This window comes from Hyaena hyaena, unplaced genomic scaffold (assembly GCF_003009895.1).
Source record: "Hyaena hyaena isolate Hyena2069 unplaced genomic scaffold, ASM300989v1 scaffold_4, whole genome shotgun sequence".
Classification (NCBI taxonomy): Eukaryota; Metazoa; Chordata; class Mammalia; order Carnivora; family Hyaenidae; genus Hyaena; species Hyaena hyaena.
The window spans coordinates 1,543,286-1,556,922 of record NW_024080636.1 but is presented as its reverse complement, the minus strand read 5'-3'; the positions used below and the strand labels follow the sequence as shown (position 1 = coordinate 1,556,922).

Here is a 13,637-nt window from a genome sequence, read left to right as displayed (position 1 = left end):
ATGCCTACCCCATCCCTAAGAAAGCCCAAGCTCTTTCCTTCTCTTCACTTTCTCTGTTACTTCTAAGTTGACCTACGATTTCCCCCTAGATAACCGAGGAAATGATGGATCAGGCAAATGATAAAAAAGTGGCTGCCATTGATGCCCTAAATGATGGTGAGTGATTTTTTCCTCTTTGTTATATTTCTATGGTAGTCTGAATGAATATTCTCTTTTTTCCTGTAGCAACTGTAAACAGTGGAAGAGTGGAAGGGAACTTAAATTTGTTGAGTATTTTATACTGGAGAAGAAAGTACGTGTCCTATTCTTTACCCACCCCTCCCCCTTTGTTAAAGAGGCTGAAATCACTCAGGTATCAATTACCTTGCCGCAGGGCATGGATGTATCTTGCTGTGACTCAAAGACTCCTTTCCCAGCTATGGCCTTGTGTTTCTACACGGAGAAGAGGCAAAAGTCTTAAAGAAAAAAAAAAGGTAGTAGTATTAGAACAGTGGCTCTTAACTTTTTACACAGCAACACCCTTGGTAAATGATGTCTTTAGGCATAACATTCTTGTTCTAATCTTTGCATGTTAGATGCTCTTCAAAAAATCCTTTCAAAGTGGGAGAGTGCTGGTAGTAGTAAGCATAATGTTTAATCAGTTATAATTTATAAAAACCTCATTTCTTGGGTGCTGTGCACACCCTTTCATAGCTGTGTGGGTAGTGTGCCACAGGGTCATGGTAGAGCTACTGCTGCCTGTTGCCGCAGTGCATTTGGTCTTCATCTGTAGAATTAGAAGATGACTGAAGTTTTAGAAGTAGTGTAGTATTGATTGCTATTCCAAGTTGGCAAAAGGATTCACTTTCTTTTTTTGTAATCTCACCACCTTCTTAGTTTAGGTCATTTTCACATGTTTATGCCATTGTTTTAGCCTCAGTAATTTGCCTGCGTGAAATGTCTAGTTCCTTTATTGCTTTCTTTTCGTTGGCCCTAGAGTATTCTTTCTTAGAACCGCTTTTTATTTCTACACATTCCCTTGCTTGTAACCTCTGACTAGCCTTTTGCACACGTTTTGAAATCTTCATCATAGTATTAGACCTGCTAGAGTCAGATCCCATATTTTGCCTTCCCAGCCTTGTTCTCTTCTTTTTGGGTATTAACCTTGCATTACAGCCAGACCTTGCTGTCCTAGAATGTTCTTACACTTGTGCTCTGCTGCTTTTCTCTAAAGCTCTTCATCTATTTCTGCTTTTAATTCATACTCATCAATTGATCTCAGCCGCTTCTCTTCCTGACCACTCCTTTTCCACACTATTTGTGCTCTCTACCTACTTGGCAGTTTTATTATAAATTAACGTGCATTATTTCATTAATACCTCATACTACTCCCATTTTACAGGTTAATGAATAATCTGAGGGCTCAGAAGGGTTTTGACTTGTGCAGGATCTTACTGTGCCAGGATATCAGCTCATTTATTATTTTTGTCACTTATTTTGGCATATTTTATATTTCTTAAATTTGTTTTCTTATATTGCCTTAGCAATTTTTAAAAAATGAAGGTGCTGCCTCTACCTAATAAGTCATGTTCTTGTTTTTCCACATTTCTTTCCAAGCTGTATTCATGTGTAAATTTAATCTAGTTCTAGTTTTAGAATAAATGTAATTTTATAATGTATTGTAGAGGGATGAAACATTAGTCTTCTAAGCCTGGGATGGTAGCTTCAGGTCTTGCTTGGGGTTGGAGAGACAAGAGTATCATTAGGCACTGAATATAGGAAGCCAAAGTGCCTGAGTTTTGAATCCCAGTTCTGGTACTTACTGGCTAGGCAAACTTAGAGAAATTACTCTTTGTCTCTGCTTCTCTTTCCTCTGTTGTATGATAAGGATAATGTACCTGTATAGTACATTGAGAAATAAATGAATAAATATATGTAATGTGCTTAGAATAAGAATGTACTATTCTTATTAAGGTACTGTTTGTTTTTCTTTTTAATGTTTATTCATTTTTGAGAGAGAAAGCATGAGCAGGGGGGACATATGATCCAGAGTGGGCTCTGAGCTGATAGCAGTGAGCCCAGTGTGGGGCTCAAACTCACGAACAGTGAGATCATTACCTGACCGGAAGTCTGGGCATGCAACAGAGTGAGCCATCCAGGTGCCCCAAGGTACTGGTATTTCTAAAGTGTCAGTGTTCTTACTGAATTTAAGATCTTAGTGTTTCTAGCTGTCACATTATTGGTTATGTTACTATTATGCTTTTGTAGTTTAATATATGTATTTAAAGTGTAGCATGTTTGAGGCAATGTTTTTATTTATTTTTTTTAATGTTTATTTTTGAGGGAATGAGCACAAGCAGGGGAGGGACAGAGAGAGGGAGATCGAGAATCTGAAGCAGGCTCTGCGCTGTCAGTGCAAAGCCTGATGGGGGGCTTGAACCCACCAGCCTTGAGATATGACCTGAGCCAAAGTCAGATGTTCAAACGAATGAGCCGACCAGGCACCCCTCTAGGCAGTGTTTTATTTTTTTATTAAAAAAAAATTTTTTTTTAATTCATTTTTGAGAGACAGAGGGCAAGCAGGGGAGGGGAAGAGAGAGAGGGAGACACAGAATCCGAAACGGGTTCCAGGTTCTGAGCTGTCAACACAGAGCCGGACGCAGGGCTTGAACTCACAAACCGTGAGATCACAACCTGAGCTGAAGTCAGATGCTCAACCGACTGAGCTACCCAGGTGTCCTAGGCAGTGATTTAGATGCTGGATATACAGTGAGAAAAACAAAAGAGACTAAGTTTTTTCTTTGGACCTCATATATTACTGGGGAGCAAAAATTGTAATTTAATGTTAGGTGGTAACAAGTACAATGAAGAAAAATAGAGGTGAGTAAAAAGTCACTGATGGAAGATACATTTTGTAAAGCGTGGTCAGAAAAGCATATGATGAAGTGAGCAAGCTATGTGAGGAAGAGCTTTTGAGACAGGGAAAGAATAGCTACAGAGGCTCATTGGGAGAGCATAGCAGAAAGGCCTTGTAGCTGGAGTGCGGCAAGTGAATGGGTAAGAATGGCAGATAGAGTTGAGGTCATAGAAGCACTTTGTAGTAGTGGGAGATACGTGGTGGGAAGGTGGTGAGGAAGGTAGATCACTAAAGAACTTTGTAGGTCATGCTAAGGACTTAACAGTTTTATCCTTAAGGATGATGGGAAGCTGTAGAGGTGGTGTGGGTAGTTTTTTGTTTCTTTTTGAGTAGGAGAGCTTCATTGTGAGATGTATTTACTTTTGAAAAGGATTATTCTTGCTCTTTTATGTAAATCAGATATAAGGGCAAATAAGGATATGTTCATTGCAGAAGAGGAAACCAAAGTATGAGTTGCTATGTCAGAGATCTACTAAGAAAATACCGAAGAGGAAAAATAGAGGGGGAGCGAGGAGAGCCAGAGGAGTCTGGAAGGCAGTAAGAAAGCCATTTAAATCTTTATCCCTGTGTAGGAGAGAAATACAGTCTCTGTGGGTATGTTTCTAAAAAGTCTTGGCAAGTCAAAATTGCCCAATAGAGGAGTTAACAGTCTCACAATAATGGGCCAGTGTTGTTATCCTTGCTGTTATTTAGTCATTAGCAATAGCTATGAGCAGCTTATGAAGTGTAGCCTTGAGCACAGAAGATGGGGTTCTTAATCAGTTAGGCTCCTCGCAGCAGATCTAAAGGGCATTGTCAAGATCCTACAGAGGGAATGCAAGAAATCAAGTCATATTTTATAATCCAAGTGGCTAATGATGATAACATGGATTTGGGCAAAGGGTCTCAGACTTTCTCTGGTTATAGTGTCCTTAACTATCTTGACTTGAACAGACCTTTGAGGCCAAAAGAAATGGCTAAGGGTTTCATTTATAATGTAGTTAGGTCCAAATAATTTAATAAGTATCTGTGTCATAACAAGTTAGTGATTGGAAAATAATATGCACAAATTGAAAAAATATATTTAATCTTATTCTTATGTAACCATAGTTTTCTAGTAAGCTGTGCATACGTTTGGGCATTAAACAGCTTTCCAGATCTTGGAATCATTTCTAACACTGCCACCCTTATTTCCTGTTCCACATCTATTTTTCTACATTTCTTCTTTCTTTTTTTATCATAGCAATCAGTAAAAACAGTCTTAGATTGGGGAGTTGAGAATGACTCCAAAGATTTGGGGCATGAGGTAAATCACGAATTAGCCAAACTACAGCCTCCTGTTTTTGTAAAAATGTAGTGGAACACCGTAACTGCATGCATTTGTTTATGCAGTGTCTGTGGCTGCTTCCCCACTACAAGAGCAGAGTTGAATAGTTAACGATTTTATGGTCTGCAAAATAATTTTTACGTGGCCCTTTCCAGAAAAGTTTGCTGACCTCTAAACTAGATTGAATGGAAGAATCTCATATTTATTTGATAATTTAAGAATGAGAAGTAGATTTTAGAGATGGGGTAGGAATTAAGAGTTCAGTTTTGAACATGGTAGGTGTGAATTACTTACATTAGACCTCCAAGTGTAATAATTTATAATAGATCTCTGCAGCAGTGACTAGTAAGACTTTACATTCTTTTGCATTGTTTAGGAGTTCTGTCAAAGTCCTTTCTTTACACATTTACTAGCTGGGTAAATGTATTTTCCAAAGTGAACTGTGACATTTATTTTAAAACTCTGTTTGCCTTGCTCCCCATGTTTCCTATGTTCAATAATTAAACTTTGTGCAAAGAACTATTCTAATTGTATAGTATGTTGTATGTGTTGAATACTTCACTGAAGGCATTAATACACAAAGTATGAGAATAGGATACACAGTAAATGAATTTGAGATGTGGGTTATGGGCTTTTCGTGAATGCTGGTTTTCTTGAATTTATGTATCATTTCTGTGAATTCAAATAGTATTTTTTTTAAATCAGCTCTGTAAATTTAGTATGAGTACTTTTTTCTTTGTAAGTTTAATTTTATCCTTTTATTTTTTTCTTAACTAAAAAAATCATGAATCCTAAGAATGCAGTATCCTACTGTTAGGGAGTTATGTGACTAAAATGTCTCTATTTTGAGTGATTTACAGTATAGGTGTGGTAAGGCTTGCTTTTTAAAAAGCCATTTTTGTAGATTAATTTAGAAACTAGTCCTTTTTTTGCTGCACAATAAAATGTGGATAAGGGGTCAACAGTTTTTGTTAGTATTTTTTGTTGTTTATTTCTCAACTTGTTTTGCTTTAGGAGAACTACAGAAAGCCATTGACTTGTTCACAGATGCCATCAAGCTGAATCCTCGCTTGGCCATTCTGTATGCCAAGAGAGCCAGGTGAGAGGTCTAAACAAACAAAAAGCATCCCCTGGTGAATCATTTCTGCTCATTTATTTGAATAGAATTGCTTCTTTGACAGTTCGAAGGTTTTATGGTTTGAGGTGAATACTTTTTTTAATGTTCATTTATTTTGAGAGAGCATGCCCAAGAGCAAGGGAGGGGCAGGGAGATGGAGAGAAAGAATCCTAAGCAGGCTCCACTCAGCACAGAGCGCAGTGTGGGGCTCAGTTTCACAACTGTGAGATCATTAATTGAACTGAAATCAGGAGTCAGATGCTCAACTGACTGAGCCATCCAGGCACCCCAAAATAAATACTTTTTAATGTTACACTTATTTTTTAGTGTCTTCATCAAATTACAGAAGCCAAATGCTGCCATCCGAGACTGTGACAGAGCAATTGAAATAAATCCTGATTCTGCTCAGCCTTATAAGTGGCGAGGGAAAGCACACAGGTAAATAATGGAATTTCATTATTTTCAAAACTTCTAAAATTTAAATCTCGTGGTTTTTTTTCTTTTTAAATGTTTTATTTATTTCTAGGGGAGAGAGAGAGAGACAGCGTGAGCAGGGGAGGGTCAGAGAGAGAGGGAGTCACAGACTGAAACAGGCTCCAGACTCTGAGCTGGCAGTCAGCACAGAGGCCAGTGCGGGGCTCGAACCCACGAACTGTGAGTTCGACCTAAGCAAAAGTCGGACGCTTAACCGACTAAGCCACCCAGGCGCCCCTAAATCTAGTGTTTTAATATGCATTTAAAGCAAAACGAAATTGCCTAAGGATTTAATTTCAAGGTAGTATGTGCTGGATACGAAGAATTGAGGGAATATAAGGAACAAGTAAGAAAATAAAAATTATTTTTATTTTTTCAAAGAAAACTATTGTTCTACAGGTTTTGACCACATATAGTCAAGTTTAATGTATGGATCAAAATTGCTTCTAAAAAAGAGCACAGCCTTACAAATTTTCTTTTAGTTCTAGATTTTATTTGTGTAACCTGACATTAAACAATCAGTATGTTGTAGAAGAAGGAATTCTTTGGGCTCAATCTACTTTAGTTACTTCTGGGTTACCTGAAAATCAGAAAAAGGGGAAAATAAAGATGTGAATTTATCCTAGATTAGTCATTTCCTGGAAGCAAAACTTAATGTTATACAAGTGAGTATTTGTGCCTTGGGGATGAAATGTTCAATGACATTTACATTTTACGTGGATTAGGAAGGTGTACTCCAAGTGTGGATAGAAATGAAAATGGATGTGCATGAGACAACTGTATGTATGAGGTTACTCAAAAAAGTAGCTCTAGTGATTATGAAGATGCATGTCAAAGATAATTTTAGAATTAATGCTCTTGGAGTCAAGTTCATGTATTGCTGTTGATCCTCTTAAGACCCCAGTAATCTTTGAGTATTTCTTTGCCTTATGGTACAAGATAGCATGGGCTCATCTTGTGTTCTGCTTGTCCTAGACACAGAATAAACCATTTCTCCAAGAAACTAGGGTTCATTTTTGTGAGGATTACGTTTACAGAAAGTAAACTTTGGCCTCTAGATGTGTTAATTGCCTCTAGGATAGCATTATTTCTGTTATTTCATTGAAGAGTTAGAAAAAACATTTTTTAAATAATGATTTTAAGGGAAAAAGTTAAAAACTCTTGAGTTTATACTGATATTTTCAATTAAAATTCAATATTAAATGTTTTCCCTTTTATTTTGCATTTTTTGACACTATCCTCTTCGACTCAAAATCCTTATCTATGATGTATTTACTTGTTATTTGATAACATACATAGAATTGTTTTACAGCCCTACCTTAAAAATATACTCCCTAAGCAAAGTTGAATGTTACTGTGTTTGTTGTAGTTTTATCCTTAGACTATATCCCAATTAAGATTATACAAAGTACTTAAAAAAATTTTTTTTAATGTTTTTTTTATTTTTGAGAGAGCATGAGGGGGGCGGCAGGGAGAGAGGGAGACAGAATCTGAAGCAAACAGGCTCTGAGCTGTTGGTACGGAGCCTGATGGAGGTCTTGAACCCATGACCTGAGTGGAAGTTGGACGCTCAACCAACTGATCCACCCAGGTGCCCCTCAAAATACTGTTTTAAAATTTACTTGACTTTTTTCTGTATGCTTTTTGCTCAATGTGATAAACAGCCTTTTTTTTTTTTTTTCCTGTTTGTAGCCAGGTTTTATGTTTGCTTTATTTCTGTTTTTTCTGATTCAGTTTTCATTTTCTACATGTATAAAACACTTCCATGTTTGAAGAGTCAAAACTGAGTTAACAGATACACCCAGAGAAATCTCATTTCTGTGGCTATTCCCTCTACTCCGTTCTTACCTTCTCCCATCAATCTTTATTTTCTGATTTATGTTTCTCCTCTTTCAATAAAATGTGCACACATGTATTGTTTTATCTTCTGTCTTTATAGCATACTAAATATACATTATGTTAGTCCTGCTTCTAAGGAATGGACATTGTTTAATGAGTTTGAAAATTGTAGCACTACATAATTTTGAAAAATTTTATGATATTTTGAATTAAGGTAATTTTTTAAGATATCTTTTAGAAGAGCAGCTTTACAGTTACCAAGAAGGAAATTAATCTCCCAAGTTTTTATAGAGTAGAACATAGTAATTGTATTGGTTTATACTTGCAGATATTTAATTTTAAATTTCTTCTTGTAATAAACCTTTTTTTTTTAATAAGGAAGAAAGACACCATGCCACATGAGTGGATATGCATAAAATGAATTTAATCTATTTCAGACTTCTGGGCCACTGGGAAGAAGCAGCTCATGATCTTGCCCTTGCTTGTAAACTGGATTATGATGAAGATGCTAGTGCAATGTTGAAAGAAGTTCAGCCAAGGGTATGTTAAAGTACAGAAAGGAATGGCATTACTGTGATGTCCTGTGGCTCTAGTACTCAGCCCTTTGCGGTTATTTACTTGCAGAACATACGAAGAAACAGACATTTGGATATTTTCATCTGTAATCACTGATGTTTTTGCTCAACTCAGGAAATGTCGTTACGTTGTCATGCCTTTATTTCTCTGGCTGCATTACAGCAAGCTCTGTTACTTTGGTTTGCAAGCCTGTGATAGACTCATAACCAGAAGATAAGAAATGAGAAAGGAGGCATCAAATTTATAGCAAGGAAAGAAATAGAAAACCTGTAAAATGTGACCCAGGGTTGTGTTTGGCCTGTCTTTTTATATTGTCGATGTATGCAGCCACTGTATAATGTTTGAGGCCCTTGTGGAAGCAGCAAGTTTCGTCCTTTTAAAAATGATAATATTAAATTCAAAAACTAAAATAATTTTGTTTTAAGATAATTATTTTAAGGTGCGCCCAGGTGGCTCAGTTGGTTAAGCATAGGACTTTAGCTCAGGTCATGATCTCACGATTTGTAGGTTTGAGCCTTGCATTGGGTTCTCTGCTGTAAACACAGAGCCTTCTTTTATTTGTTTGTTTGTTTGTTTGTTTGTTTTATGAGATAGAATCTTAAGCAAGCTCCATGCTCAGCACAGAACCCTGACATGGGCTTGATCCCATGACCCAGGGATCATGATCTGAGCCAAAATCAAGACTCAGATGCTCAACCTACTGAGCCACCCAGGTACCCATAGAACATGAGATTCTTAATTTTTTTTAAATCTTTATTTTTGAGACAAAGACAGAGTGCTAGTGGGGGAGGAACAGAGAGAGGGAGACCCAGAATCCAAAGCAGGCTCCAGGCTCTGAGCTATCAGCCCAGAGCCTGACGTGGGGCTCGAACTCATGAACTGTGAGACCATGACCTGAGCCAAAATTGAACGCTTAACCAACTGAGCCACCCAGGTGCCCTGAGACTCTTAAAAAATAATCATAAACAAGCAGAAGTAACAACTGAATATGACCTCAAATTTATTTTCTGAATAAATAATAGATTGCACATATTTGGCCCTGGCTATGTGCTAGTACCTGGTACGTTTATTTTCTCTTAGTCTTTGCAGCATTCTGTAAGACTTCAGTATTTTTCTTCTCCTGTCCACCACCCCCTCAGTTTATGGGTGAGAAAACTTAAGTATAGATAGACTGTGGCAAATAACTAGTGTGTACATTCCCAGTCTCTACCTTGCAATGGCAGGCATCAGGCAAGAATTGTGCAATTGGAAACCTAATTGTCATCCTTGACTAGTTGCTTGTTTGAAATTTATAACCTTTCTAACTTAGAATCTCATCCTCTTTCTTTTATTTCACATGAACTTGTTAAAGTCTGAGTTATGTATTTTCCTGTAAGGTAAATCTTGTCATTCAGAACTGTGTTGAATTTTAACACCTCTCCGTAAAGAAAAATGATTCTTTAACAAAACTGGTGGTTGGGGTTGGTCCTTACTCACCTTCTAAAGAAAACATTTATCTGTGATTTTTTTTTTATCCCCCCATAGGCCCAGAAAATTGCTGAACATCGGAGAAAGTATGAGCGAAAACGTGAAGAGCGAGAGATCAAAGAAAGAATAGAAAGGGTTAAGAAGGCTCGGGAAGAACATGAGAGAGCCCAGAGGGTAAAGTTTCTGTAGCTAAACCATTAAGGGAAATACAGCAAATTAGAGTTTTAGTATATCAGTCTAATTCCTAGCTCTACTTAATGTTGACTGCAGTTCTGTAGACTAATGATGAAACTTACAGAGTTTTTCCTTCCTTTGTTACCTAATTTGTAAGAGGTATTTTATGTCCTTAAATTCTTAAGTGCGCTTATATATCTAGTTTATATTCTTGTTGTGTCCTGCTGAAATTAGTGATTTTGGGGGGGGGGTGAGGTAATTCAAACTTGTCAGTATTTATTTATTTGTGGATGCTTGCCTTGATTTGTTGAGTTTTATGAGTCCTGTTCTAATAGTGGATTCATAGCTATTTAAAATAGACTCTAGGTATTTTTTATTTTTAGTTACAAAGTCATAAAATTTAGATATAAGGAAAGTTATTCTTAATTCATCCACAATACTCCTACTGTTCTTGTTTCTTCTATTTTTTTCTATATATTAGCTTTTTGCATTTGATGCTCTCAGTTTCCATCTAGTTATTTCCAACGTTGTTGAATTAAAAGGATGTAAAGCTATGTTATAATTACATAACATGACGTCCTAATTTTTCATCACTTAATATTAAATATTAATAATTTAACAAAATTAATAAAACTAATTTGTAATTAGTTGGATTTAAGGAAATCATATAACAATAAATGTTTTTAAGACATCAGGTTTAATTTTTAGGATTATAGTTTATAGTCAAAATGTAATTTTTACAATTACATATCCTTCATGATTTTTTAATTGGTTATGAGGGAAATTTGTATATATTTGTTGGAAATTATAAAAACAGATTGGAAACTCTCTGGTAATACTAAGTTATGTGGAGAGAGTATGGAAAAGACGAACCTGGGAAACAAAAGTCCGTGGCAGTTTTGACTGTCATTTAACCATGTGCTTTCATTTTGGAGTTTTAACAGTGTTAAGAATTTACACTTTGCGTGAGCATGGACAGACATCAGTACTGTAAAAGTGCTTTCCAATTGTTATGTGGTTTTTTTTTCTACCCCAAGTAGAGATAACACACTAGACTACACTACCAAAAGTAATGCTCATTGACAACCTAGCTAGAAAATTTTGGAGAGGGGGATGATGGGGCATGTCCTTTAGTCCAATATTGCTTGAAACTTGTTATGCCTCTGACTAGCTGATTTTACAGTTTTTTTGCATGGTTTTGCAGACTCCTAACCACTATCACCACACACCCCCATTATATCATTTTTTTCTCTCTTTTGTTATTAAAGGAGGAAGAAGCCAGACGACAGTCAGGAGCTCAGTATGGCTCTTTCCCAGGTATTTTCAAAGAAAATTTAACAGTATTGTAAATTAATTGGAGAATTTGGGGGCTCAAATAGGTCTATTTAGTACTATTAGTCTCTAGAATATCAAAAAAAAGTCTTTAGAATGTTAGCCTCTAGAAAGTTTCATTCTCATTTAAAATGTTATGTTACTGGAAATACAGTATGTTAATTATTTTTCTCACACTTGAGCAGTATGTTTTTTTATAGTTAATATTTTTAATTTTAATTTTTTTTACTTTACAAAATTTATTTTTTTTTTAATTTTTGTTTAATTTATTTTTTAAAATTTACATTCAAGTTAGTTAACATATAGTGCAACAATGATTTCAGGAATAGATTGCTTAATGCCCCTTACCCATTTAGTCCATTCCCCCCTCCCACAACCCCTCCAGTTCTCCATATTTAAGAGTCTCCTATGGGGGCACCTGGGTGGCTCAGTCGGCTAAGTGTCCAACTTCAGCTCCGGCCATGATCTCACGGTTCGTGGGTTCGAGTCCCGCGTCGGACTCTGTGCTGACAGCTAGCTCAGAGCCTGGAGCCTGTCTTCCTATTCTGTATCTCCCTCTCTCTCTGACCCTCCCCTGCTCAGGCATAACTTTACTCATATGAGGGAAGTTATATGATATTTGTCTCTGAATAATTTCACTTAGCATAATACTCTCTAGTTCCATCCATGTAATTGCAAATGGCAAGATTTCATCTTTTTGATTGCCAAGTAATACTCCATTGTGTGTGTGTGTGTGTGTGTGTGTGTATGTATATACACACCACATTTTCTTTATCTGTTCATCAACAGATGAAAAGGGCATTTGGCTCTTTCCATACTTTGGCTGTTGTTGATGGTGTGAGCAGTATATTTTTTTTAAGAGAGTGCCCATGCATGCTCATGTGGGGAGGGGCAGGAGAAGGAAAGAGAGTCTTAAGTAGGCTCCACACCTAGCACAGAGCCCAAGATAGGGCTCAATCTCACAACTTGTGAGGGCATGAGCTGAGCCCCGAAATCAAGGGTCAGACGCCCACCCCAGAGCAGGATACATTTTTATAATTGCTAGCGTTTATTGAGGTATTAGCATTGTACTTCTTTAAGAGAGATTGAGTAAGAATTATGATGTATTCTAAGTATTTCTAAATCGTCACAATTGGATTTTTTTCTGTTGCACGTTGATATTCATGAGATACTAGGTAAAATCACTATGGAAATATGCATAAAAATATTTTGTGTCTAATATAAAAATAATATAAGCTCTTTTTTGTAAATGTCAAATGATTGGAAGTTACTAGAGTGGCAGAGTCTTCAATGATAGCAGAGGCCTAGCCTATATGAATGATACAAGTAGAAGAGCAGATAAAGAGGCACTGCAGGAACAGTTTGAATACTTACTGAATGAGACAGTGTGAAATTTAAAGACCAGGAAGAGGTTTTTTAAGTTTGTAATTCTGATGGGGAATCTGCTGCCTTCAGCTGTTTTAATAGTAATCAGTTCTCTGAAAGAAGGTTTACAGAGGTAGCTGCACACCCCCTAATATAGTTTCATGCCACTGGCTGCAACTTAAGTTACATGGTCACAGGCTAGAAAAGATAGCCTTTATTCTGAAAGGTCATGTACTACCCAAGTAAAAAGAGAGAACATCTATTGGGGATGACTTGCTGTTTGAAGAAAAAGCAAGAAAATGCAGTTCATAGCTTACATTCTGCTTAAAATATATATTATCCTTTTTTTTTAATTTTTAAAAAATTAAAAAAAATTTTTATTTCTGGGAGAGAGAGACACAGAATCTGAAACAGGCTCCAGGCTCTGGGCTAGCTGTCAGCACAGAGCCTGATATGGGGTTCGAACCCACAAACTGTGAGATCATGACCTGAGCCAAAGTCGGACGCTTAACCAACTGAGCCACCCAGGTGCCCCAAGATATAAATAATCTTGTATCTAGTATCTTTGCTTTAGAAAACAACCAGTAGTGTAAATTAGTACTAGAGATAATTTTTTTATTATGTGGATTTTATTGTCTAGATTTGATAAGCAGACTGGTTAACTCTTTTACCTTGGGCCAGTTATTTATTTTATGGGTAGAAACTACTTTTTCAGTCGGGCAGCAAGAGAAGCCAGTAGTTTTTTTCAGGCTCTCTTAGATCCTGTTACCTGTGATTATTAGCTGTTTATGGGCATGTTTTAAATTGTTGAGCCAGGAGGAAATGCCTTTGTTCTACATGTTTTTCTTCTTTACTCTGGCTTATGTGTAGTCACTCTTGATCTGTAAGCTACATTAACATAAAGTGTATTTCCCTTATAGATGTCTATATTGGTGTAATTGTGATTTCAGAATATCTCCAGTAGACATAAAAGGTTTATGGTAGTGAACAATTGAGAAGAAGATAATTGGGTTTATAATCTAAAAATATACTGGGAGAATGAAATATTTTTTGCTGTAGTTCTCAGTATAAAGAATACCAGGAGTGCTTGT

At 36.6% G+C, this 13,637-nt stretch overlaps 1 protein-coding gene across 1 annotated transcript in view; it reads left to right on the top strand.

Annotated features, from left to right (window-relative positions):
• The window catches only part of ST13 (ST13 Hsp70 interacting protein), a 31,558-nt gene that overhangs the window by 14,279 nt on the left and 3,642 nt on the right, over window positions 1-13,637 (top strand). Inside the window, exons 5-10 of the mRNA XM_039235510.1 lie at window positions 90-156; window positions 5,217-5,301; window positions 5,647-5,757; window positions 8,070-8,172; window positions 9,733-9,849; window positions 11,118-11,166. Of these exons, the coding sequence (XP_039091441.1) occupies window positions 90-156; window positions 5,217-5,301; window positions 5,647-5,757; window positions 8,070-8,172; window positions 9,733-9,849; window positions 11,118-11,166 (532 nt within the window). The remainder of the gene's footprint in view (window positions 1-89; window positions 157-5,216; window positions 5,302-5,646; window positions 5,758-8,069; window positions 8,173-9,732; window positions 9,850-11,117; window positions 11,167-13,637) is intronic.